A 22,993-nucleotide genomic window follows, 5' to 3' on the forward strand; every position below is an offset into this window, starting at 1 on the left:
ATGTGGGATTAAAGCAGTGTGCATGAGAAATGATCCTGGCCACGATGGGTGCGGAGAAGCCGCTTGGAGACGGAGAAGCGCACACAGCGCAGCAGAAGGAGAGCAGAGCACAGAAAAAAGGATTGTCTCTCTGCATCAGATGAGGGGCATGCACCCTCGCTGTCTGATATGTTCAGTGAGATCCTGCAAGTGCACCAAGTAATAGGTAGGTTATTCTGTTCTGACTTACTATATATGTGACTGTCAGATCATTTTATTTTTTATTTTATTTGACAAAAATGTTTATTTATGCACTGGCCCTATTTATCTTTCTCAAATGTCAGGCAGAGGACAAGCTCAACCGCTCAGCAGTTAGATGGTTATCTGTCTGAAGTCCCCATTAGTGTTATGTCGGTTGCGAACGTGTTGTTCGAACAAACAAATCTTTTCAGTGAACGGGATCACTTCATGGACTGATTCGTTCCTTTCTCAGTTGAGTTGAGCTCAGCCGCGATCATGCCGGCCGGGAGTGGAACTGCCGCGACTCACACAGAGAACTGTCAGGACGTGATTCTCCTTCAGGTACTGTACTGAAAATGGCGCTGTGTCACTCAGCCAGGGCAGAGGAGATGATTGACATTCAGTAACCATACTGCTAAAATTAGCGCTGTGTTGCTAACATCTGTGTAGCATCATCTTAAATGATTTTACTGCACAGTAAAAGTCACTCACGTTCACGCTGATTCAGTGACGACCCTGACGTCCCTCGTTCGCGAACGACCTGCTGAGGACGTGAATCACGTTCGCGCTGTGACTCGTTCATGATTCGCGAACCTACTGCAGGCAGAGACCTGATGCTGAGGACGTGATTCTCGTTCACGTACTGTGCTGAAAGTGGTGCTGTGTCTCTCACTCAGCCAGGGCAGAGGAGATGATTCACGTTCAGTAACCGTACTGCTAAAATTAGCGCTGTGTTGCTAACATCTGTGTAGCATCATGTTAAGTGATTTTACTGTGCACAGAGGCCACTTTCACTGTGTAATAATTTTAGTGCATGTATACCACTCAGAGCAGCACTGTGTCTCCCGCGAATGATTGTGTACTATAGTCCCTGAACACACCGTCCCTCAGTAAGTGAACGTGAACCTCAGGGCTGAATTATTAACTGAATGACAGATCGTTTGGCTGTTTATCAGTTCAGGGAGTTGGAGAGCAGTGAAGGATTTGGTGAATGAATCTTTTGAACAAATCATTTTAATGAACGGATTCTAGAGATTCAGTACAGCAAAAAGAACTGCTGTTCCCTTTATTTTCAACAGATTTTGTGGACTCTTTACTCTTTTTTTACTAGCATCCTCTTGTGGACCTCTGGCTGTTCATCAAGTGTGGACCAGTGACCTTGATCTACCCAGTGGTGAAATATGTTGGTTGGCTGTCTGTAACAATTTAGACTTGAACCTGTCCTCTTCTCGGACCCACACTCTATTAGCTGGGTTGACTGCAGCTAAGAGAATGCTGGCCTTGCACTGGAAGCCCCCCCACACACTCACATGCATCCAGTGGCTACAATCATTTTTGAGAATACTCTACATGGAGTTGTCTGCAGCAAGAATGCACGGAGCTAGTCAGAAAACAATCCAAACCTTGACCTCTGCGTCGGCCATGGTTAAAGATATACTGAGTTGAGAAATGTAAGTTTTTGTTCATTTCTGTGCACTTACTTTGACCCTATAGACACTAACATGACCGATATACTATGTGCCGCATCTCTGTTTGTAATGTAGTAAAAGATCATGTTGGCACACTGAGGGAGGGGGGTTGTCGCCATTCTGGGGGGGTGGGTAGAGGGAAGTGGATACTACTGGCTTTATCACTGGTTTTGAATAGTGTCATGCCCTTCTCTTTTTAAAATAAAAAAATAATTGATCACAAAAAAAGAAAATGAGCAGTCTGACTAGCATAACCGAGTGCGAGGAAACTGACAAAGACAAAGAAATTGAACCGAAGAAAGGTCACACCAAATCATTTATTAGGAAATAGTTAGACTACCTGAAGTCTGACAAATGACAGACCATCATTAGGTGCATAATGTGTCAGCGACCGCTGGGGTGTCACGATTTTCCAAACCCTCGATTTGATTACATTTTCAATTCTGGGGTCAGGATTCGATTCTTGATTTTTACATTAATTTTTTTAAAAGCACAGTTTGCTATGCCATTTTTAGACTGGACTTTTATGCAATATAACATCTGACCATTGTTCGCAATGTACCACACTACATTGTCAAACAATTGGAAACTTAACAAAATAACCTGACAACTAGTTTCTGCAGAGCTTGAAAACTGTGGCTTTTTTGTCGACAACGTGAACGTAGTCAACATAACTAAGTGGAAATCCAAAATACTTCCACACTGGCAACTTCAGTGAAAAAGGAGGGGGTTCAAGTTCTGTCGATAGGTCTCCTGCATCTGCAGTTGACATTGTTGTCACCAGAAGGTGATTTGCTAATTTTTAACAGGGGGGATGGCCCAATGGGAGCACCACTCTGCCCCGACACACACGTGTACACCTCCCAAAGGACATTGTTGCAGGACACCTTAACCGTAACTGTGACACTTTCTAATTCTACAATTCCATTTTATCTAGTTATCGTCCTTCTATACTTACTACACTTGTCTTTTTATAATTCTATACAGAATGGAGAAAGTCGCTCCAGCAGAGTGTGTTTCAACAGGGGATAAAACAGCTAGTGTCAGGAAATGTAACAGCTACCTCACCAATGATTAAACTATAAACCAGCACAAAAATGACGATTACCAACATAACATAAGCCACCATGTTCTGTGCAGACACACTGAAAATACTCACAATCTGCTCTGTGCAGAACCCAAAGCAGCTGTGCCCGGCCCGACTCCACTGAACACAAACTTCGGGCCTGGAGGAAATCATCTCCCCTGTGCTTCCCGACCATGGTACAGGAGCCAAACAGGAATGGTGTAACACCATGCAGTCGTTTGGTTGGCTGTAGCTAATGGCTACTGGTTTAGCTAGTAGCTAAGTTAGAGGAGGTTGACTCGCAGCACTTCAGCACTTTTTGTGTGTGTTTTTTTTTCCACTTGGCAAGCCGACTGGACGTGACATGGGGGCGTGGCAGCATCAACAATTCCACTTTTTTAATTCGATGTTCGAGATTGTGATTTCGGAAATCGTGACACCCTTAGCGACCACTAACCTCTTCCATCATCTCAACAGGTACCATCCCAAACAGAACTCCGAAAGCATGAGTTTGCAGTATCATGCTAGTGTCAGCCTCTCTGCAAGTAGCCAACAGACCAGCCCCACTGCTTCTGCTAGCCAAACTTCACTTTGTCAATCAACACTCGCCGCTGCTTTTTCAGCCAATACCCCAAATGAGAAGTAACCAGAGCGATACAAGGACATAACAAGCACAGTTACGTACTGTACCGCAAAAGATATGATGCCTTTAAGCACATTTGAAAAACAGGGCTTCAAGAAGCTGATGACTCTCAGGGATTCTAAGTACACTGTCTGGCAAACATCAGCGCTTCCACTACGCAGAGTGGAGAGTAAAGGTGGAGCAGCAGCTCAGAGATGATATGTGGTCTGGTCACACGTCCGAACCACATCAGGTCTTACAGAACAGGAGGCTGGTTAAGATGAATTGAACAACTACCGGCGAGTTCAAGAATGTGCGTTATTAACAGGATACAGTAGCATAATCATCCTCAACATTTACCTTTTAAGTTTATTTTCCTTAATCAATGTTCAGTTCAGTATACTACCTGTTATGTTTGTCATCTAGTATCTGACGCTGATAATGATAATTTTAATAATAATAGTAATGATGACAATGATTATGATGGTAATGATAATAATGCGTTTATTTTAAAGACGCCTTTCAAAGCACTCAAGGACACCACACATAACAACAACAGTACATCAAAAAAAATCAGGAAACATTTTAGTGCAATTATGAAAAGATAAATAAATAAATAAATATGAAGATGCAATTACAGAATAAATAATTGTATTTTATAAGCCATAATTAACCTTCTGGTTTGTTTTGGGTTCTGTCCTCGGGAGAATACTCTTAAAACTGTAAATTCAACAAATTATTATTGTTGTTAAATATATATTGTGATACTTATCGACATGGGTCAATATAAAAACACTTATCGTGATAACACTTTTGGCCATATCGCTCAGCCCTAAGCTGAACCAGCTTCACTGAAAGCCACATTTGTGCCTTACTTGGCCTCTGTTTGATGACCACCTACTTGCAGTACAGTGAAGTTTTCTAAAGACAGAAGCACGGCTGTGCCATGGGCTCACTGGTGGCCAACCACTACATGGAGAAAGTTGAGCGTAAGACCTTGATTACCTTCACAGGATCTGCTCCCAGCAGACACCCAACACTGAGGTGTACTGAAAATGTACACACAGATCAATACTTGCTGTTTGAGTCTCATCACCCACTGGAGCACAAGCTGGTGGTCATCAGAACCCTAAACCATTGGATGGACCGTGCCCAGTCAGTCAAAGTGGAAGAAGAAGGAACAGAAGCACATCAGGGGAGCTTTTAAACCTGTGGTTACCCAAACTGGATCTTTGTCAAAACCGCTAAAAGTTCCAGAGAGGAGGAGACAAGAAAACGTAACAACATCGTCATTCCCTGTGTCACAGGAAACATCTGAGAAACTTAGGAGGAACTTCATTAAACATCATATTCCAGTTCACTTAAAACCTACCACCACATTGAGGCAGAAACTTGTCCATCGTAAGGACAAAACACCCAGGCATAAACAGAATAAAGTAGTTTATGTTGTTCAGTGCAGCCAGGACAGCTAAAATGCGTGCACTGGGTAGACAAAAGAACCTCTCCATAAATGAATAAACATGTACAGCCCACAACACAGGAGGGCCAACTCCTCAGGTTAAGACTCTGCTGTCCACTTACATCTTAAAGATAAAAATCATTCCTTTGAGGACAACAATGTGAAGCGGAGAAGACAGATGGTTTGAAAGAGGAGTAAAATAATCCATCTATGTCAAACTGGAACAACCATCTTTGAACGGAGGAGATGGCCTAAGACATTACTTATCACCCACCTACAATGCTGTACTGAGATCCCTCCACAGGCAGCTTAAAAACATTCACACCTGGGCTCACCTAGCCCTAGCAACCCACAAGAAGAGCGGTTGGGTCAACTACCCAAAAGTGGCCCAAAGTCTGAAACAAGTTCAGCTGCCTGTGATACAGCACTTGAGAACCTTGATCAGCAATGCTGTCTGATTGTTATTTATCTATTTAAATGTTTTAATTTTACAGAAAAGCAAGTATCCGTGTCACCATTGACCTTCAGATGACATCAAATCCGGTACACAAAAGGGTGAGTTGGAGATTAAAGCGTTAAAGCCTGACTACTGAATTATCTCTTGTTAACATCAAAGCCTGCACCTATTCCTACCCTTGCTCTTGCTGCACTGTACTCTTTAGTCCTTCTGCTGCTATTGTATAAATGTTATAAAAGACAGGCCCTTCCCCTGGTGACTAACCTTTTGTTCTTTTAATTATATTAGGATCTTCTAGTGAAACTAACTGATGATATGGATCCATATTTTCTCTTCAACCTCTCTATATCAGAAGAAGATTTCCAAAGGTAAGTACTGTTAGAGGTGTCTAAATTATATTGCTCAGTGTTTGAATTTAAGATGAACAAGCTTTCTGTAACTCTCTCTGTCCTCGTTTGTGTAGTTTGAAAGTCCAGCAGGGCCTGCTGATAGACTTTGCCTCATTTCCTCAGAAATTTATTGACCTCTTGAATCTATGCTCTTCAGAACAGGAGATGGACAATCCAAGGTATGAACGCAAAGTACTGCACTACATCACACTTGAGCATTCCAGCATACTAATACTAGTAACTAATACTTCTTTTATCAGTCCTAATAATTACATTTATAAAATAATGTATATCTGTGTGAGAAAATCAAGCTTGACACTGGATCTAGATCCAATTTATGTTGATAATGATGATACACTTTAGACACTACTAGGGCTGGGCGACATTGCTCAAAAATGTAATCTCTGATTTTTTCACACCAAACTTGATTATATTTTCTTGCTTTTATATGGCCCTGCCATTGTAAACCGTGCACATTCAAACTCACTTGAAAAATTAACAAAAGTGCCACCTCTTGAATAAAAAATGTCTCTTTTTGATATAATGCTTTTGTAAACATGAATTTAACATGTCAGATGGCATGCATCACAAAAACGGATCAGTTTCCCCTTTGGGATTGATGAAGTGCGAACATAACTTTCATTAGACACATTTTTTGCTGACGAGTAAAAGGTGCCTTTTGTATACCGAAATTAATTTGTATCCCTGAAGATTTGTACACAGAATTACATCTCTGCATTCATTGCATTGCATTGTAAACATCACATGTTGGTGGCATGTTTTGCAGATTACTGCTGTCTGGTTGGTGTCTGACTTTTTAACCCAAACCAAAGCCAGATGGTGGAATTTCGGTTCCCCCTTTTTGGCACCAAATCTTCTTGGGGTTCTGCTTCTGATGTAATGTTACTAGTAACATTATTTTCGTCTTCCATTGCGCTCTCCTCCGTCTCCGCCATCCTGCTTTGCCACTGTTTACCCCCGAGCGACCAGTGCTGTAAACAAGTCCTTGTGGGTGATGTAAAAATGCTACCTCAAAGAGGTGCGTTGCTGCAACTACATTCGCTTTCATACAATAAACTTGTTTTGAACACAAAATTTTGATATCCAACGGTCATTCCGACATTGAGTTTCGCTTTACATGGTGTATTAAATCACAACCGTAGTGTACGTTAACTTTAGTGTAGCAACAGTGCCAATCAAGTAGCCTACACGTTAAAATTACGATGTAAACAACAGAGGGTTATATCCTATGGTAGACATTTTTATATTGCACAACAATGTATAGCGTAATATTGCACAGCTCTAGGTGTGTGCTTGCTTCCTTGTTTCAATTTTATTTTCACACATTTTTGGCAAGGAAGACGAGCCTGTCTGCTTCCTCTGGCTTGAGTCAGGCCCCGTTGTGGCTTCGTAGCACAAACCTGGGGTCAAAAGTTTTCAGCATGTGGATGAACCTACGACTGCATCCAAACTACTGACGAGACTGCCTTTTTGGGAACGAACTTTGCTTGCTGCCATTTTGTTGTGTTTATCGCTCTGAGAAGTAAATGCAGGGGGGAAGGTGGAGTGCACTATGACCTAGGAGATCCCATGGGCAGCGGTGACTTGTGGTTGCATCATACTCATCTGATTCTTGTCTTTTGGTTTCCGCTCTAGTGGCTGCCTCTCTGGTGGCTGCCCCTCTTGTAGTTGGCCCTCTTGTCGATGATCGTCGGGCGGCTTGCCCTTCGTTGACTGTTGCTCCTTTGGTAGGCTCTCGGTCAGTTGCCGCTCCTGCTGTTGCCGATCGAGCGGCTTGCCCTCCATCGGTTGCCGCTCCTGCAGTTGATGACCTGACATCACCCATGCCAGGCAGCTTGTCACCATCAGCAAATGAACCAGAAGTGTTTGTGTGTCTTTTTCCTCTGGTACACTTGCATTTTGGTCAGCTTTATTCAGAGTTGTGGATTGCGCCAGTGATTCAGGTGATACCACTATGTGCTTCCCTCCACCTGCACGGCTGTTGGCGTTGCCCGTACCACCCTGTAGGGGCCCTCTTGCCTCGGTTGATGCCACTTTCTCCGAAAGATCTTGATGTAGATCTTGTCCCCAGGCACCACTGTGCTCTCCGTCACTGAGCTGGACACATGAACTCTTTGTTTTTTTTCCTGCATGTAGATAGCTTTGTATATGGTAGATGATTTCTTCATGTACTCCTTCAACTCCATTGGTAATTTTTGAAGCGGGGGTCCCTTATAGGGGCCCATCAAATGAGGCGCAGGCATGGGCCGACCCGTGAGCATTTCATGCAGCGTCAGATGTGTGATTCTGTTAGTTTGCATGCAATAGCTCATTAGTGCAAGTGGCAAAGCATCTACCCAGTTTAGTTTCGTGCTCGCACAGATTTTGTTGATCTTTGCTTTCAACATTCCATTTACTCTCTCCATCATCCCCTGTGATTGAGGATGGTAGACACACCCTAGTCTCTGTTTGATTCTTAGTTGTTGTAAGACTTCTTTAGCTACTTTTTGGACAAAGGCTGACCTATCGTGTGAGCTTATTTCTGATGGTGTGCCAAAACGTAGAATTATCTCTCATATTAGGAATTTCACAACAGTTTCTGACCCAAGGTCTTTTGATGGTGTTGCTTCAACCTAACGGCTGAATCGGTCGATTATTACCAACATGTACCTTTTCCCGTGTACAGATTTTATCATGTCAACATAATCCATCACAAGATGTTTAAAAGATCTTTCTGGTACTGGAATATGACCTACTGGTGTAGTAATACCTTTTTTCACATTGTTTTGAGCACAAATCTCACACTGTCCCAACACCTCATCAACCATTTACTGCAGGTATGGCGACCAGTAACTAGTTGTTTTTATTTTCTTCATTACTTCCCCCCCTCGCGCAGTGGTCCATACTGCCTTCTGTTGTATCAGAATAATGTCCTCTGGGGTAACAACTGGCTCTAGTGACACAACAGGTGTTAGAATGGTTACTTCGCTCTTTGTGACAAGTTTTGCTACCTCGTCTGCTGCATTGTTAGCTCGGATAACTTCATCATTACCTTTCCTGTGTGCTTGACATTTAATAATGGCAAGTTTTGTCGGCTGCATCATAGTTGAAATTAAATCAATGATTTGTTCTTGGTGTTGGATTGGGGTGCTGTCAGTTTTCTTAAACCCACGTTGTCTCCAAATTGCCCCATACATGTGGCATACGCCATGGGCGTATGCTGAGTCAGTGAAAACATTTGCAGTTTTGTTTTTAGCCATTTTGCATGCTTCTGTGTGCGCTTTCTATTCTGCAAGTTGCGCTGAGCATGATTGAGTGCAGCTTTCTGCTTTCACTGTTTTGAACTCTTCTCTTTCTTGTTTTACTACAGCATATCCTGCATGACCTCCAAAATGATCCCTGAAACAGGAGCCATCTACAAAATATGTTAAATCTGCGTTTAGTAGTGGAGTGGACTCCAAGTCTGGTCTTAGTTTAGTATACCTTGTCGCCTCTGCTATACACTTGTGTGGTTTACCTTCAAAACTGAAGGGGATTGAGTCTGCAGGATTTATTGTTTGACATTTCTTTATCGTAATGTCTGGATATGTTAGCAAAGACATGTACTGCAGACATCTTGCTTGAGTCAGTACAAATTTACCCTGATCGTGATTGTCGCTGCTTTGTCACATGCATATTGTACGGCAGCCAACCCCTGATAACATGGTGGCCATCCTTGGGCCACATTATCTAGTTTCATGCTGTAATATGCAGTTGGTTGCTTCCTGCGTCCGTTGCACATGCTTTTCCCACTCCCTCGAGTTGTGTTGGTGCTACGGATATGGTTCCGTCGGAGATTACTCTTCCTTAGTAGTTAACTTGGGGTTGGCAGTACTGTAGCTTAGCTTATGAGGCTTTGTGTCCCCACTCAGCTAACTTTTTAAGTAGTTTAATTGAGTCTTGGTGGCAGTCATCTAACGTCGGAGCACAGATCAACAAGTCATCAACATATTGTATCAGTGTACTGTTCATTGTTATGCCGTCCAGGTCTTGTCTCAATATCTGATTGAATACATGTGGGCTGTGTTTGAGCCCCTGGGGCATTCTAGTGTAGGAGTATTGTTGTCCCCTGTACGTGAATGCAAATAAATGCCGGGTTTCTTCAGCTAACGGAATACTAAAAAATGCTGAGCACAGATCAATTACTGTGAAAAATGTAGCATTAGCTGGTATGTTGGTGAGTAATGTGTGTGGGTTTGGCACCTCTGCTGGCCAGTCTTCTACTATCTCGTATAGCTTGCAAGTCATGCACCAGACGATATTTGGACTTGTCTGTCTGAAACACTGGGAATATTGGAGTGTTGCACGGACTCTGTGTTTCAACCAACACTCCTTTATTAGCCCCTCAATGGTTTTGCTTATGCCCTGTTCTGCTTCAGGTTTTAGCGGATATTGAGCACAGCGCGGTAGCTTCACGTTTGGTTTTAACTCTATTTTAATTGGGTTAGCTGATTTTTCTACCCCAACGTCAGTTTCGTGTTTTGACCACAGTTAGTCTGGAACATGTTTAAGCATATCTTGTTTTAACACGTTCTCTGTCTCTTTTATCACAGCCATTTGGGGTGTCTCACACGCAGCTATTTTCACCTGTTTTGATGTTGCAAACATAGATGTGCCATACAGTATTTTTATCATGGTTTCATCCTCGGATTGAAAAATGAGTGGATTGCATGTTTCTTTCCAATCTATTTTTGATGCAGTTTTCATCATTGGACCTAGGTCTTTGATTCAAAAATTTAATTTACCAACAATGTTATGTATTGTTTGGATTCTGGCACATTGTACCATACTGAGAGAAACAGGTTAGAGCTGATGCTCAGTGCAGCTCCTTCTTTTCTGATTATTATATGTTCTGTTATTAGTTCAACTTTTGAATCTTCTGTCGCTTTTGGATGGATATGTGCCATTGTTTACAGTTTGGGCATGATAGTGTCTGACCAGGTAAGAGCAGGTACTGAGCCTGTATGTGGAAGGGGCACCGCTGAGTACGCGCATGAGGGAGGTGGGCTGAATAGTTACAAAAAATAGTTACAGACTTCAGCTTTAAATCTGTGGTGTAAAAAAAAGTATCACACCTTTCATGATGATACACACACACTACATGACTTTTTTTTTTCCTTTTCCACAGGTTTCTTCTGCACTTGTCGTGTCAGTCTCCAGTGCTTGAAGGCCCTGCCAATTTCAGTGTTGTAGAGACAAATGCGTTCAAACACCTGAACCACTTGTCTTTGCGGCTTGCTCAAGGGTCTGACAAAGAGATTAAAGACTATCTGGCAGTGTGTCTCTCCTCTCTGAAGGTCTGCTCATTCTGCACAATTCATCGTTATATTACTGTTACTGTAGATTAAACCTTCAAAAACTCATGTGTTTATAATCAAATCCGCTAATGGGTTTGTCTTGTGGAATTCTCTAAAGGGAGCGGCTGATTAAAACAATGCCAAGAGATTTCATTTCTGGTGTTGAAGTGGTTGGCTGTGCTCATTACTTTTGTAATTTGCTTGTCCATACAGTATCAGCTGGTTCAGTTAAAGCAGTTCAATTTATTGATGCTCTTTTATTGACCTACCTTTTAAGGAGGCATAAAAACATATTAGACTACAAATAGAGAAAGAGATGAAGAAAATGTATTCAGAGTGGAAAATATGCATACATCCATGGATATCTTAAGAATATGTAGGTTTTAGCTGCTAGGTAATTACTTTCAGTGGAGCATTCATTTCCTAAGTCATGTTTATAGAGATGTGTCTTCTCAATGTTTCAGACAGAAAAGCAGGTCCTAGAGATGAAGCTTAAGAAGACTGAAGATGATCTGTCCAGGCAGTTGAGTTATGCCCAACAGGTGCGCTTTTTCATTGAGCTGATGCTTACAAGCCTTTTTTCAGGTGAACAATTCAAAATGTTATGTTTTCAAGATGGCCCAATTTTCAACCTCGTATATTAGCTACACACTGTTATCAGATTTGAATATTGTGTTATGGTCATCCAACCTTTAGAAAAATAGCCTACTTAATGAAGGCATTCATTCGTTGAATTTAATTCAACATTTAATTAAAATTGGGCTGTGAGAGAATCTTCTAAATTCTAAAAAAGATTTCTAAAATGACGTTGTAAAGACTTTGATTTTAAACCCAGTCAGAATGTCACTTATACATCAAGAGTACACATTGAGGTTAAAGAACAATGTAAACGGTTGATAAGAAAGCAGAAAGAAAAGGCGTGTGGAGTTGAGCTCTACCCTGCAGTGGAAAATGCATTATTTTTACTGTGTAAGTGCATGTATTAGGTGCAGGTGTGTCCACGTTCACCTTTTGGGGCTGTCATTAATCCAATATTTCCCACAAACAGACATAATTATGGGTTATAACTGATGACTTTTGATGTCTGCAGAGGTGTGCGTGATCATTTTTGAGCAGCCTATGTTTTTTCATTTTTGTTAATCTGATTAACCCTGGGGGCAAAGGAGATTCAGGAGACACTGAAATATTTAATGAAAATCAAAATCGAATTAAATCGAATCGTGAGGTTCTTAGACCTAGTTATTAGCAATTAAAACAGAAACACTATTTAACATCGCTGTATTTCCCTCACAGACTCTGTCTGAGAAGACTAAAGAGCTGGACAAACTGCGCTCAGACTGGACTAGTCAGACCAGCTGTCTGTCCAGCCGTCATTCTCTGGAGTTACAGTCAGAAAGGGAAAAGGTGGTAGAGGTAAGACACCTGACATGCACAGACTACTTTTTCAATTGATGGAGATTGAAACAGGGCTTGTATTGGCTATATTTTTTTTCTCTACAGAAGACATTAACTCTTTGTCTTTTTGTCTTTACGGCGTTTTCAGTTACAGGACAGGCTTCAACAGCAGACTGAACAGCTCCGTCAGGAGCTGGAGAGTGCACATAAGAAGAACAACCAACAGCTTCAGAGCAGGCTGTCAGAACTGGAGGCCTCCTGCAAAGAGCTAACAGAGAGGAAATACAAGAATGAGTCTGTCATCAGAGACCAGAAGATCAAACTAGTAGGAGTGGAGGAGGTAAGTAAATAAGGAGTGTGGATGAGGAATCACTGGGCATTTCTGCATTTAAATGTAAAACAACAACACCTTCATTGTTCATTTTGTTGAGCTGTGTACATACATTATCCCAAATGTTTTCAGCGATGTTATAACCAGAGAAAACCACAATTTAACTAAAAATAACAATGCGTTTCATTTGGTTGCCTGTTGAAGTCCAAAAAATGAAATATTGTAGTAGATGAATAATTATTGTTGATGACAACAACAACAACTGTTGTGTATGTAGGAGTGCCAGCATTTGAAGCAGCAGGTCTTGTCTCTAAGGAGGGAGAACAGCACTCTGGACACAGAGGTTCATGAGAAGGAGCGTTTGGTGAGCCAGCTGCAGATGAGAGTGGCTGTTCTAGAACAGGAGATCAGTGATAAGGACCAGCTCATGCGCCGCACAAAAGAAATGCTGGAAGCCACTCAGCAGCAGAAGGTATGAGCTGCAATTTCAAATGCATATTTTCTCAAATTACAGTCAAAGCTGTATTGGTGCAAGAAAGAACAGCTCAACAACAGTAAATTGCAGTTAAGTAAATTTAATTTAATTTAATTCTATAGGGGATACGATAAAGTTACATTTTACATCATCAGACATTGATGAACTTACACAGAGAGTGTTACTGACTGAGATCAGAGGGAAGATCAACAACATAAAGGAGAGTGCTGGATAGGTCCTTAGCTCAACTGATGATTCTGGAAGAATTTTAGGAAAGGTCACCACACATGTTGAAACATTTAGTTTGAATCACTGACTGAGTAGCAGATGTTTTTCAAGGCTAAGACAGGACTTAAATAACCTCAGTAGCAGTACCCATCTGGCAATAAGAGAGACGACAGATAATGTGCATCAATTGACTGGAGTCAGGAGTGCATCCAACTCTCCAGTAGTACCAAAAAGAGCATCCAGAGGGCTAGGCTGCAATTCACAATTAAGAATTTGTAATAGGGTTTGGAAAACTTCCCTCCAGTATTTTTCCAGGCTGGGGCACATCCAAAAGATACGAATAAGTGAGGGCTCATCTGTTTTAAACTTGTCACAAGAGAGATCCACATCTGGGCACACTTTACACCTGCCACCTTGTCATAAATAGTAGAAATTAAGCCCTTGTGTGAAGGAGATGTAGATTGAGGAAACATATAAGTTACACACACATCAGGCACCTCAGGGAAATTTGGTAGCCGACAATAGTGAAAGTGTCTTGTTTGCAGGTAAATGGGTATTTGGTAGGTTTAACTTTAAAGAAAGTTGTTCAAAGGATGCAAGGCTGTTATCAATAAAAAATATCTTTAAATGACCATGGTAGCTGTTGTGCTGTAATAAACTTTTGGTGAAGACCAACTATTACAAATGGGTTCTAAAAAATTAACTAACTAAACCTTTCAGAAAATCATACTTGAGTACAATGGTGATTAAATCAAACCCAGGCCTAAAAAACTGCCATTTCATAGGAAAGGGTCAATGCAAGGTCGAAATGTACCATTGGATACAGTGCTACAACCACAAATACACATTATTTGATATCTCAAACTATGTGGGGTGTCTTATGTTTGTTTACTGCAATGGTATAATTCTCTTGGAAGTTTTAACATGAATTTATAGTTGCCAACGAAATTAGACATATTAAAGACTTTTGATTTCTAGCAAAAAAGTGTCTTATAGCCATTGAGAAGGGGAGATGTCTTTTAGAATAGGATATAATGTAGAGTCAATGTTTTTTTTTTAAACAAATTCAGCCACTTCAGAGCATACCAAAGAAGTTGAGTGGGTGTACTCACTTTTGTTGCCAGCAGTCCAGACATTAATGGCTGTGTGTTGGGTTATTTTGAGGGGACGGCAAATTTACACTGTTATACAAGCTGCACACTGACTAATTTGTATTGTAGCAAAGTTTCATTTCCTCAGTGTTGTTCCATGAAAAGATATTAGAAAATAATTACAGAAATGTCTCACTTTTGTGAGATATTGTATGTTTTTTTGTTTTTTTAGGAATCAGTTGAAGGAAATGCTGAAAGTAAAGAACTCCAGGTTAAAAAACTTGAAGCAACAGTGAAATCACTGTCTGAGGAGTTAATTAAGGTCAGTGAAAACAGACAAAAACAGTCTATACTTTTTATTGGTATTCTTCATATACTCAGTTGACAGTCTCTAAGGTACATCTTGTTTGGTCCAGTTCAGTTTCTTACCTCGTTTTGTCTTCATTTATATCCAGGCTAATGGTATCATCAAGAAGCTGCAGGGGGAGGTCCGAGGCCTAGTTGGAAAAATAAAAGTAAAAAACACTGTGACTGTATCACAGGAGAAAGTCCTCCAGGATGTATCAGACAAACTTCAAGATGTTACAAAGGATCTACAGAGCACCCACCAGCAGCTCATCACCAAGAATGAGCAGGTATGTCTTCGCTCCTGTGTCTGTAAGGCCTCCTTCCTAAAAAGCCCAGTCTGTTCTGATTGGTCACATCTCGTAGGCCAGAGCCAGCACTGCTTACTGCTTGAATACAGAAAAAAAAGTTACCCCACAGGCTTCTGAATTGTATGTCAACATTACCACCATATTGGATCAGGCAAGACTGGCCTGTAAACATATTGAAGTAGGAGTTGCATTTTTCTCTGGAAAAGTACCATTTCCTTTTTTTGGAACTTTTTTATTTTTTCATTTTTCCACAAAAACAAAAACATTCACTGACATAGGACCCTATGAATTGAAATACAAGTAGATAGAATGCAATGGAAAAACCATGAAGAGAAATTGCATGCGGAATAGATATTTGCACCAAAGGGCGTAACAGCAGTACAATATCAATCTTAGAGATACACGACAGTCTTATAATAACATGTATTCCTCCACTAGTCCTCCAATTAGAGAGTAATACAGTTCCACCTTTGTTCAAAAGTGTCCATTTTCAGTTGTAGGCTTGTAGTCATTCGCTCCATTGTGTAGACCCTTTTCATTCTCTGTACCCACTGAGTTATAGTTGGTGGTTTTGATCCCTCCAGTTAACAGTCATCATTTTCTTAGCAATCAGTAAAAGTGTCAGTAACATGTATCTTTGATCTGAACTATATGTCTCAGAGGTATAGCTCCCAGCAGGAATATCAGTTCACTTGTAAGATCTTGTCAGTTTCTTCCTTGACTTTCTTCTAGAATTCTTGTATTACTGGGCAATCCCAAAAGATATGAGAATGATCTCCAATGTTTCCACATTTTCTCCAACACAATTCCACATTAGGTTCTTTCACATACCTTGAAATTATGAGTGGTGTATTGAAATACCTTATTTTTAATTTCCAGTCAAATTCTCTCCAAAACTGACTATTAAGTCCTTTTATGACAATTTATACACAGCTCTTCCCATACCTTAGAAAAGCACCATTTCATTTACATTACTCATCTGATTTCGATGAGTCAGTCAGTCGACAAATGTAAATGTAAGGTTTTTTTTATTCATAAAAACTGCTGCATCCCCCATTAACAGCAACAAGCTGAAGCTCTGCTGGTGTTTTTGCCTCCCACTTAGCTACAGTTCAACCATAATTATCACCTGACTCTAAACCAAAAAGGCTGCGGGACACTAATGGTATAGCTAGATGTGCAATGGGATTGACATCTTGGGAACTTGGAGAGCAGGTTGCTGCTTTGTCATGTTCCTCCAGCCATCCAAGTTCTGTGTACGGCCGCCACATATTGCTTTTCAATTTTCTGAGCTGCTCTCTCTCTAAAGAATACGGGGCATGGTGCTTCCCACACAACTTCACTTCAGCTCACTGTGCAGGTGTTTCAATATCTGCTAGAGTATAAAGAAGACTTTGCCGTCTCTGTAGAGTTACTATGTTGTTATGCTACCACAGAAGCATGCTGGTCCTACTAGTGATCATTTGTCCACATTGACAGATTCAAAATAACAGTAAACTACCAGGATGTTGATGTTGATGGCCGATGAGATGAATGATTTTTTCACTAAGTTTGTCTAGTGAGACCCTGTAGCAACGGCCTGAAGGAAGGAGTTGGAATGAGTTGTGGAGTGGATGTGAAGGGTCATGTATTATGGAGGTGGCTTTACGTCTGACTGCCTGTGTCCTTGCCAGGCCTCCCCGACATTCCCTGTTGTAAATGTCCTCTCCACTTTGTTTTAATAGTGGATTTTTGCCAGCCTTGATTTTTGTCTGAACACTTTCTCTTGCTCAAAAAGTTTTTGTCACCACTCAAAAATGCCAGTTTCTTTTTATTTAGGCAGATTTTCAGGTGTTTTGTAACCCAGGGTTTGTTGTTGGGGTACAATCTAACCTGCTTAGATCAAATGACAGATTTAGTGCAAAAAGTCAGATAGGAGGAGATTTAGTCAGTTACCAGGTTCAGATCAGAGTCGTCGTTTTTGAAAAACACATCCCAGTCAGTCAGTTCCAAGCAGCCAAGCAAGTGTTTCAGTTGAGTCATTGTCCCATGTTTTAATGATTTTGGTCTGGATTTTGTCTGTTTTCAGTTTTTGTCTGTATCGTGGGAGTAAGAGAATGACATTGTGGGTCAGAAGTGGGCGGGCCTTAGAAATATATGCACCAGGTATGTTCCCATAACAGAGGTCATGCATTCTGTCCAGTCTCATGGGGGATGTCACGTATTGTTTCAGATTGGGCAACGCTGTGGTAACGTCACATCTGTTGAAGTCCCCAAACAGAAACACAGGCTGCTCGCTGGTCTGGGTAACAGCGCTGTTATAGAAGTCTGCTATTCGGTCTGCCGCCAGGTTGTAGTCAGGTCCAGGAACATACACCAGTATCACCGTCATCTGTGTGAACTCCCGGGGATTAGCAGAAATTCTTTTTCATTTTCAGAATATGACCTGAGTGATCATTACCAGAGTGATGACCTTGAAATGAAAAAGCATTTCTGCTAATGCATTAACATTTTCCAATTTGACATTTCAAATTGAATTTTGGTAACTATTTGCAGGGGCATCTTTTGAAAATTAAATCTCAAATGTAATTTTCTTTATCATTTGAATTAAGTTATAAAATGAGCAGTCTTGAAGAAGAAAATAAAAATGCAATTTGGATGATTTATTACTCATTTTATTTGAGTCAAAAATGCAGCTATATTCTGAAAATGAAAAAGCATTTCTGTTATTCCATTTTAATTTGAATTATCGAACAGATTTGCTTCCATAGGGCAGTGCCATTACTTCACAGTGCTATGTAACTGTACTTCTTGATAGCTGAAGAACTTTGATTGATGATAATATTTCTGGTTTGTTTTTAAAATCTCGAAACAAGGAGTCAGCTGCCTCAACAAATGCCTCTTTTATCAATGTTAGCACTTAACAAAGTAAAACAAACAAAACAAAGAATAAATGGAGCACCTGTCAATCCGCACGGAGGGAATCGCACTGTCCGTATAAACAAACTAGTGTCTAGAGCAGGGTAGGAATTTCATGGCGGCCATGGCCCTACACTTTGGCCTTGATTCCCTGTGGAAAAAAAAATCATCGTACGGCCACAGTGGCCTTTGTGTCCCTGGCCCGGTCCAAGTTCCAAGTAAAAAGTGCCAGTGCAGCGTAGTGGGCTGCGTAGTTTGCGCTTCGCGGATGTGGAGTCTCATCATCACATAGGCAGGGTTTGAGCTTCCGGGGTGGCATAAGTGCATTTCTATTGTAACACGGCCAGTTAACTTTATTGAAAAATGTTTTATAACCCATGTCCTATTATAAATTAGGATGTTATGGTATCAGTCTGAAAGGTAAAACCATCGAATTTCACTCAGTGGCCTTTGTGCCCTGTCATGTGGCCTTGGTGCCCCTAAAAAAAAAAAAAGGAAAAGTGAAGGCCAAATGGCCTTGCCCCTAAAATGACGAAATTACATCCCTGGTCTGGAGGCCCTGTGCCCACAGCGGGTGCTACGCAGGAGACCAAGAGGTCCGATCCCAGCGATGGAGCCTGGGGTGAGGTGACAGCAGAGGTCCAGGAGCTCCTGCACTGAACACCTGAAGACCCTGCTAGCAACGGCAGAGCAGCGACCATCCAACATCACCGCGAGCCTGGGAGACCACAGCAGCAGAGGAGAGCGACAACGGAGCCAGGCTGTGAATAACCCTGAGGTTGTGGTGGAGGGAGGACCAACAGAGCAACAATGGACAGCCCACAGAGTATTTAGTACATTTGTTTGAAAATTAGCGTTGCTAGGCTAACAGCTGATCGGCGGGGCTAACAGCTAATCAGTGGAGAGTCAGTGTCTACTTTTTAACAGGTCGAAAGTGCCTCTCAACATTCCCCCTCTTTGGAATAGCTATGGTAGCATGACAAAGGCACTTTTTTTTTATCCCCTCTTTTGTTGATATCAATGGAAGCTGCCAACCAGGACACTTACCTCGCTTGTGTTTTGCAGTAGGTGGCGTGTTGGCGCATGCCCGGTGACTCGTGATGCGTGACCCTACAAGAAGAGATCTCGGACTGGCCGTCCTGTACATCAATCAGATGGCATAGACGTGACCTTTTGTAGAATGCCCACTGGTGGACGCCAACACTCATAACATGGTTGGAGGGTGTTTTGTCCGTTTCTGTTTTATTTTTCAAATATTCATTTATCGGCCATTATAAATGCCAATACCGATAGTTTGGAAAATGCCTAATATTGGCCCCCTGATAAATCGGTCGAGCTCTACACAGTAGGTTAAACATGCTGGTCCTACAGTGAAAGTCAGCATCCATGGAGCAAAAAAAGTGTTTAACACTGATGTACAAATCCAAACTCTGTGAATACACATGAACATGACATTACAATCTACTGTGGTTTCAGTCATTTGTGCCTGATCCCCAAAACGGACTTATTAAAATGAATGGGAAACCTTTATTCAGTTGTAGCATCAGGACAGAGCATTTATTTAACAGGGTTTTCCACCTGTCTCTGAAGTGCTTTTTGTCATCCCCTCCAAAAGCCACTCTCTCGCTCTTGCTCGTCCCCACAAGCTCATACATGTTGTTGTTTATTATAACAAACTAGCTTAACTTGAAAAAAGGTTTCAGGCAGTATGACAGGCGACTGATGAAAATGCATTAAGTGATATCCTACTTTAGCGTGCAGAGGACCAAACAACTCTGGCAGTTTTATCTGATCAATCAGAAGTGAGCAGTGTTTTAACTTCACCTTTTAGTAACATATCATGAAAAAAAAGGACTTTACAGAAGGTTCTTTTGGTACCATTCCCAACTTTTTTTTCCCTTTTCTTTTTATTGAGCATCAGTGATCCATTACATTGTTTCAAATACAGGAGACACAATGCTCATATTTATATTTTAACCCCCCGTCCCAAGAACATGTTGGACACCAATCCTGTAAAAATAGATAATGGAAGGTAATACAAAATTGAATAAAATGAGTACAATTAAAAAAAATAAATACAAACAAAAAAATTAAAAAACAAACAAATGCCTCTATATATACATACATATACAGATATGCACATACACATATACATACATATATAACAAAGATGATCTCTGGCCGGCTCTGGAGGTCGGGGTATGGTGGGCTCTCTCCAGCTCAGGCGGAGTAGAAAAAACATCAGGACCCATCGCTTCCATCAAAACATCTGACATGAACTTTAGGGGATCTTTGCCATCTCCACTGCCTTTGGGAATATTCAATATACGGAGATTAGATCTCCGCAATCGGATCTCAAGGTCATCGTACCGGTCCAGCAGTGACTGGGTCTGGCTCTGGAGTATTCTGATGGTAGACTCCTCTGCTGTTAGCCGCTCAAAGTTATCACCTGCAACAGCCTCAACGGAGGTGAGACGGCTCTGAAACGAGGTCACTGTTGTCTGTAGTGAGTTCAGTGAAGCTTGTATTGGTCTGATGGCGTCTTGAATCAGAATGGAAACATCCTCCCTGTGAGGTTCTCTGTTTAGCAAATTCAGTGGACAGTTGATCCATAGCCACCACTGCAGCCACAGGTTTTTCAGGTGTCACAGGAGCTCCTGCTGTTGACGGAGGATTGCTAGCTGCAAAGGATGCTAGCTTACCTGGAGCACGTGTCGCTGGAATTTGTACTTTAACTGATTTCGCGTGTTTAGACATGCTCATTTCTGAGAAGTTTGTTAAACTAATTGCAGCAGTTAAGATTATGTCGAAGTTCGTGCAGAGATTTCATTCAAAAGGGAGGGTAACAAAATGCGAACCGGGAGCCTTCGCATGTGCGTCCTCCCCCTACATGTTAAAACCGGAAGTCTCCACCATTCCAAACTTTTGACAGTGGAAACGCAAACCATTCTGTAACGAACCAAACCGGATTGAACCATTCTGATATGTGGAAACGGGGCTTTAAAAATCAGAAGTAATCTCCAAGAATAAACTAATAAAATGCCTTTATTGTCACAGCATGGTCATGTTAGATCCTCAAAGCAAATTCTTGCACTGTTTGGCATGAAGCTTTTGTCAGGCAGTGAAACCAGTCTCAAGGAGCAAAAGGCCCTTTATAGCGGTAATCCACCAAGAGGAATCTTACACCTGGACATGGAGGCTGCGGCCTAGAAAAAGTGAAGGCGTATATAAACTCTAGTAGATGGCCGGAGTATACTTGGCAACCCATGTCAGCAGTTCTTTTATCTTTTTATTCATGGGAGAGAAAGATGCCATCATCTCCCTTTGCTTGTCACACATGGCTTACCTACTGTTTTTCGAAAACAGAATGGCAGGTGGAAAAAAAACCCAAAACTCAAGATTTTGGTGGACTTTAAAACATACTTATAAACTGCTGACTAAGAAATTCTACAGATCTGTGGAAGGAGAACTGTAGTGGGAATTAAGGTGAGCAGATCAAAGTCGTTTTCTGAGTTAAGTACTGAGGGCTATGAGTCTTTTCCTCTTGAGTCCAGAGAACATGATGTCCTTGATTTCCAAAGACAATTCAGAATATATGCAATCAATTACAATCAAATAAAGTTCATCTGTGTTCAATTGAATATAGGTTTAAAAGCATTTGAAAGTCATTGCATTCTGTTTTGTATGTGTCATTGATTACATTATCATTTGTATGTTACAGGTTTCAAAACTGAAAGAGCAGCTGGAGACAACAGTGCAGAAGCTCAATGAAAGCAGAGAAGTGTTAAAAACAAATGAGAATGGTGAGGACACTTGTCTCACTCATGTTTTGTGATGCTCACAATGTTGAAGTTGTGTTTTTGATGGCGTAAAGGATCATGGGGGTTGTTTAACAGCCACCTTTGCCAATGGTTTATCTGATGTGATTCAGTCAGAAATGTTCATGGACGAGAAAATCTCTTCTCTTGTACGTGTTTGCCAATATCCATCCTCCCTCTAGAAGATATAGCAACGGGTGACCAAATTCATAACTGTGAATTACAATACTCACAATAACAATTCTTAACATTGAACATCACATTGATAATGATAACAAATCTTGTCCAAAACTAGAGGATTAAAGCCCCTTTGTCAGTTGTTAACATCACTTTCATATTACTTTCAGCTGGCTGAAGTACAAGCTGAAATAAGAGACTTTTTTCTGTGCACACAAAAGGTTTATAGCACTCTGATTTTGATCCGAAATGTGTTAAAATCCCGAGCATTTCTTAGCTACCAACATAATCCTTAAACCTGACAAGTTTGACATTTCACAATGTTGATTAAGCAGCATGATTATTGCACAGGTCTGCTGCAGACTGATCACAACAGAAGGCCACTGTGCTTTGATGGAGTTTGCAGTTGACATGCTTTCTAGCAGAGCTGTTCACACTGTAAATGTATTGTTTATTTCATTACCATAAGCTACTTACAAGAAGTGTTCTCTTCACTGTACTGGGCTGAGTGCATGGTGGCATATGAACAGGCATACAATTTGAATGGACACAGGTGCATTTTTTTATGGCACTGTCAATGCACAGAGATCCAAAGGCCCATTGTTGTGCAATTGATCCACTACCATCACCTCAAGTTGCAATGATCTTTACAGAATCAACAACCTGACCAACTCTATGTGATGAGATGTGTCAAGTCCAATGGTGGTCACACCAGATATGGACATCATTTGATGACTCACTTGGAAAAAAAAAACAATTACTCAGTAACAGACTTGAACAAATTTCTGGCCACAATGTGAGAGAAAGAAACTTAATGTGAACAGAAAAAGTCTTAGATCTTTTACATCAACTCATGAAAAAAGGGAACAACATGAAAGTGTTGGCATTTATATTTATTTAATGTATT

The 22,993-nt window shown here is 41.1% G+C and overlaps 1 protein-coding gene across 2 annotated transcripts in view; it reads left to right on the plus strand.

The window, feature by feature from the left end:
• Positions 1-22,993, plus strand: part of sass6 (SAS-6 centriolar assembly protein) — a 32,691-nt gene that overhangs the window by 5,632 nt on the left and 4,066 nt on the right. The window contains exons 2-12 of one of the 2 annotated variants that reach the window (XM_037115489.1): positions 5,330-5,390; positions 5,581-5,660; positions 5,756-5,860; positions 10,849-11,017; positions 11,482-11,559; positions 12,311-12,430; positions 12,561-12,752; positions 13,021-13,215; positions 14,770-14,859; positions 14,993-15,172; positions 21,813-21,894. In XM_037115489.1, the coding sequence (XP_036971384.1) occupies positions 5,330-5,390; positions 5,581-5,660; positions 5,756-5,860; positions 10,849-11,017; positions 11,482-11,559; positions 12,311-12,430; positions 12,561-12,752; positions 13,021-13,215; positions 14,770-14,859; positions 14,993-15,172; positions 21,813-21,894 (1,352 nt within the window). The remainder of the gene's footprint in view (positions 1-5,329; positions 5,391-5,580; positions 5,661-5,755; positions 5,861-10,848; positions 11,018-11,481; positions 11,560-12,310; positions 12,431-12,560; positions 12,753-13,020; positions 13,216-14,769; positions 14,860-14,992; positions 15,173-21,812; positions 21,895-22,993) is intronic. The other variant, XM_037115490.1, reaches the window with a different exon arrangement.

Source organism: Acanthopagrus latus, chromosome 11 (assembly GCF_904848185.1).
Source record: "Acanthopagrus latus isolate v.2019 chromosome 11, fAcaLat1.1, whole genome shotgun sequence".
Classification (NCBI taxonomy): domain Eukaryota; kingdom Metazoa; phylum Chordata; class Actinopteri; order Spariformes; family Sparidae; genus Acanthopagrus; species Acanthopagrus latus.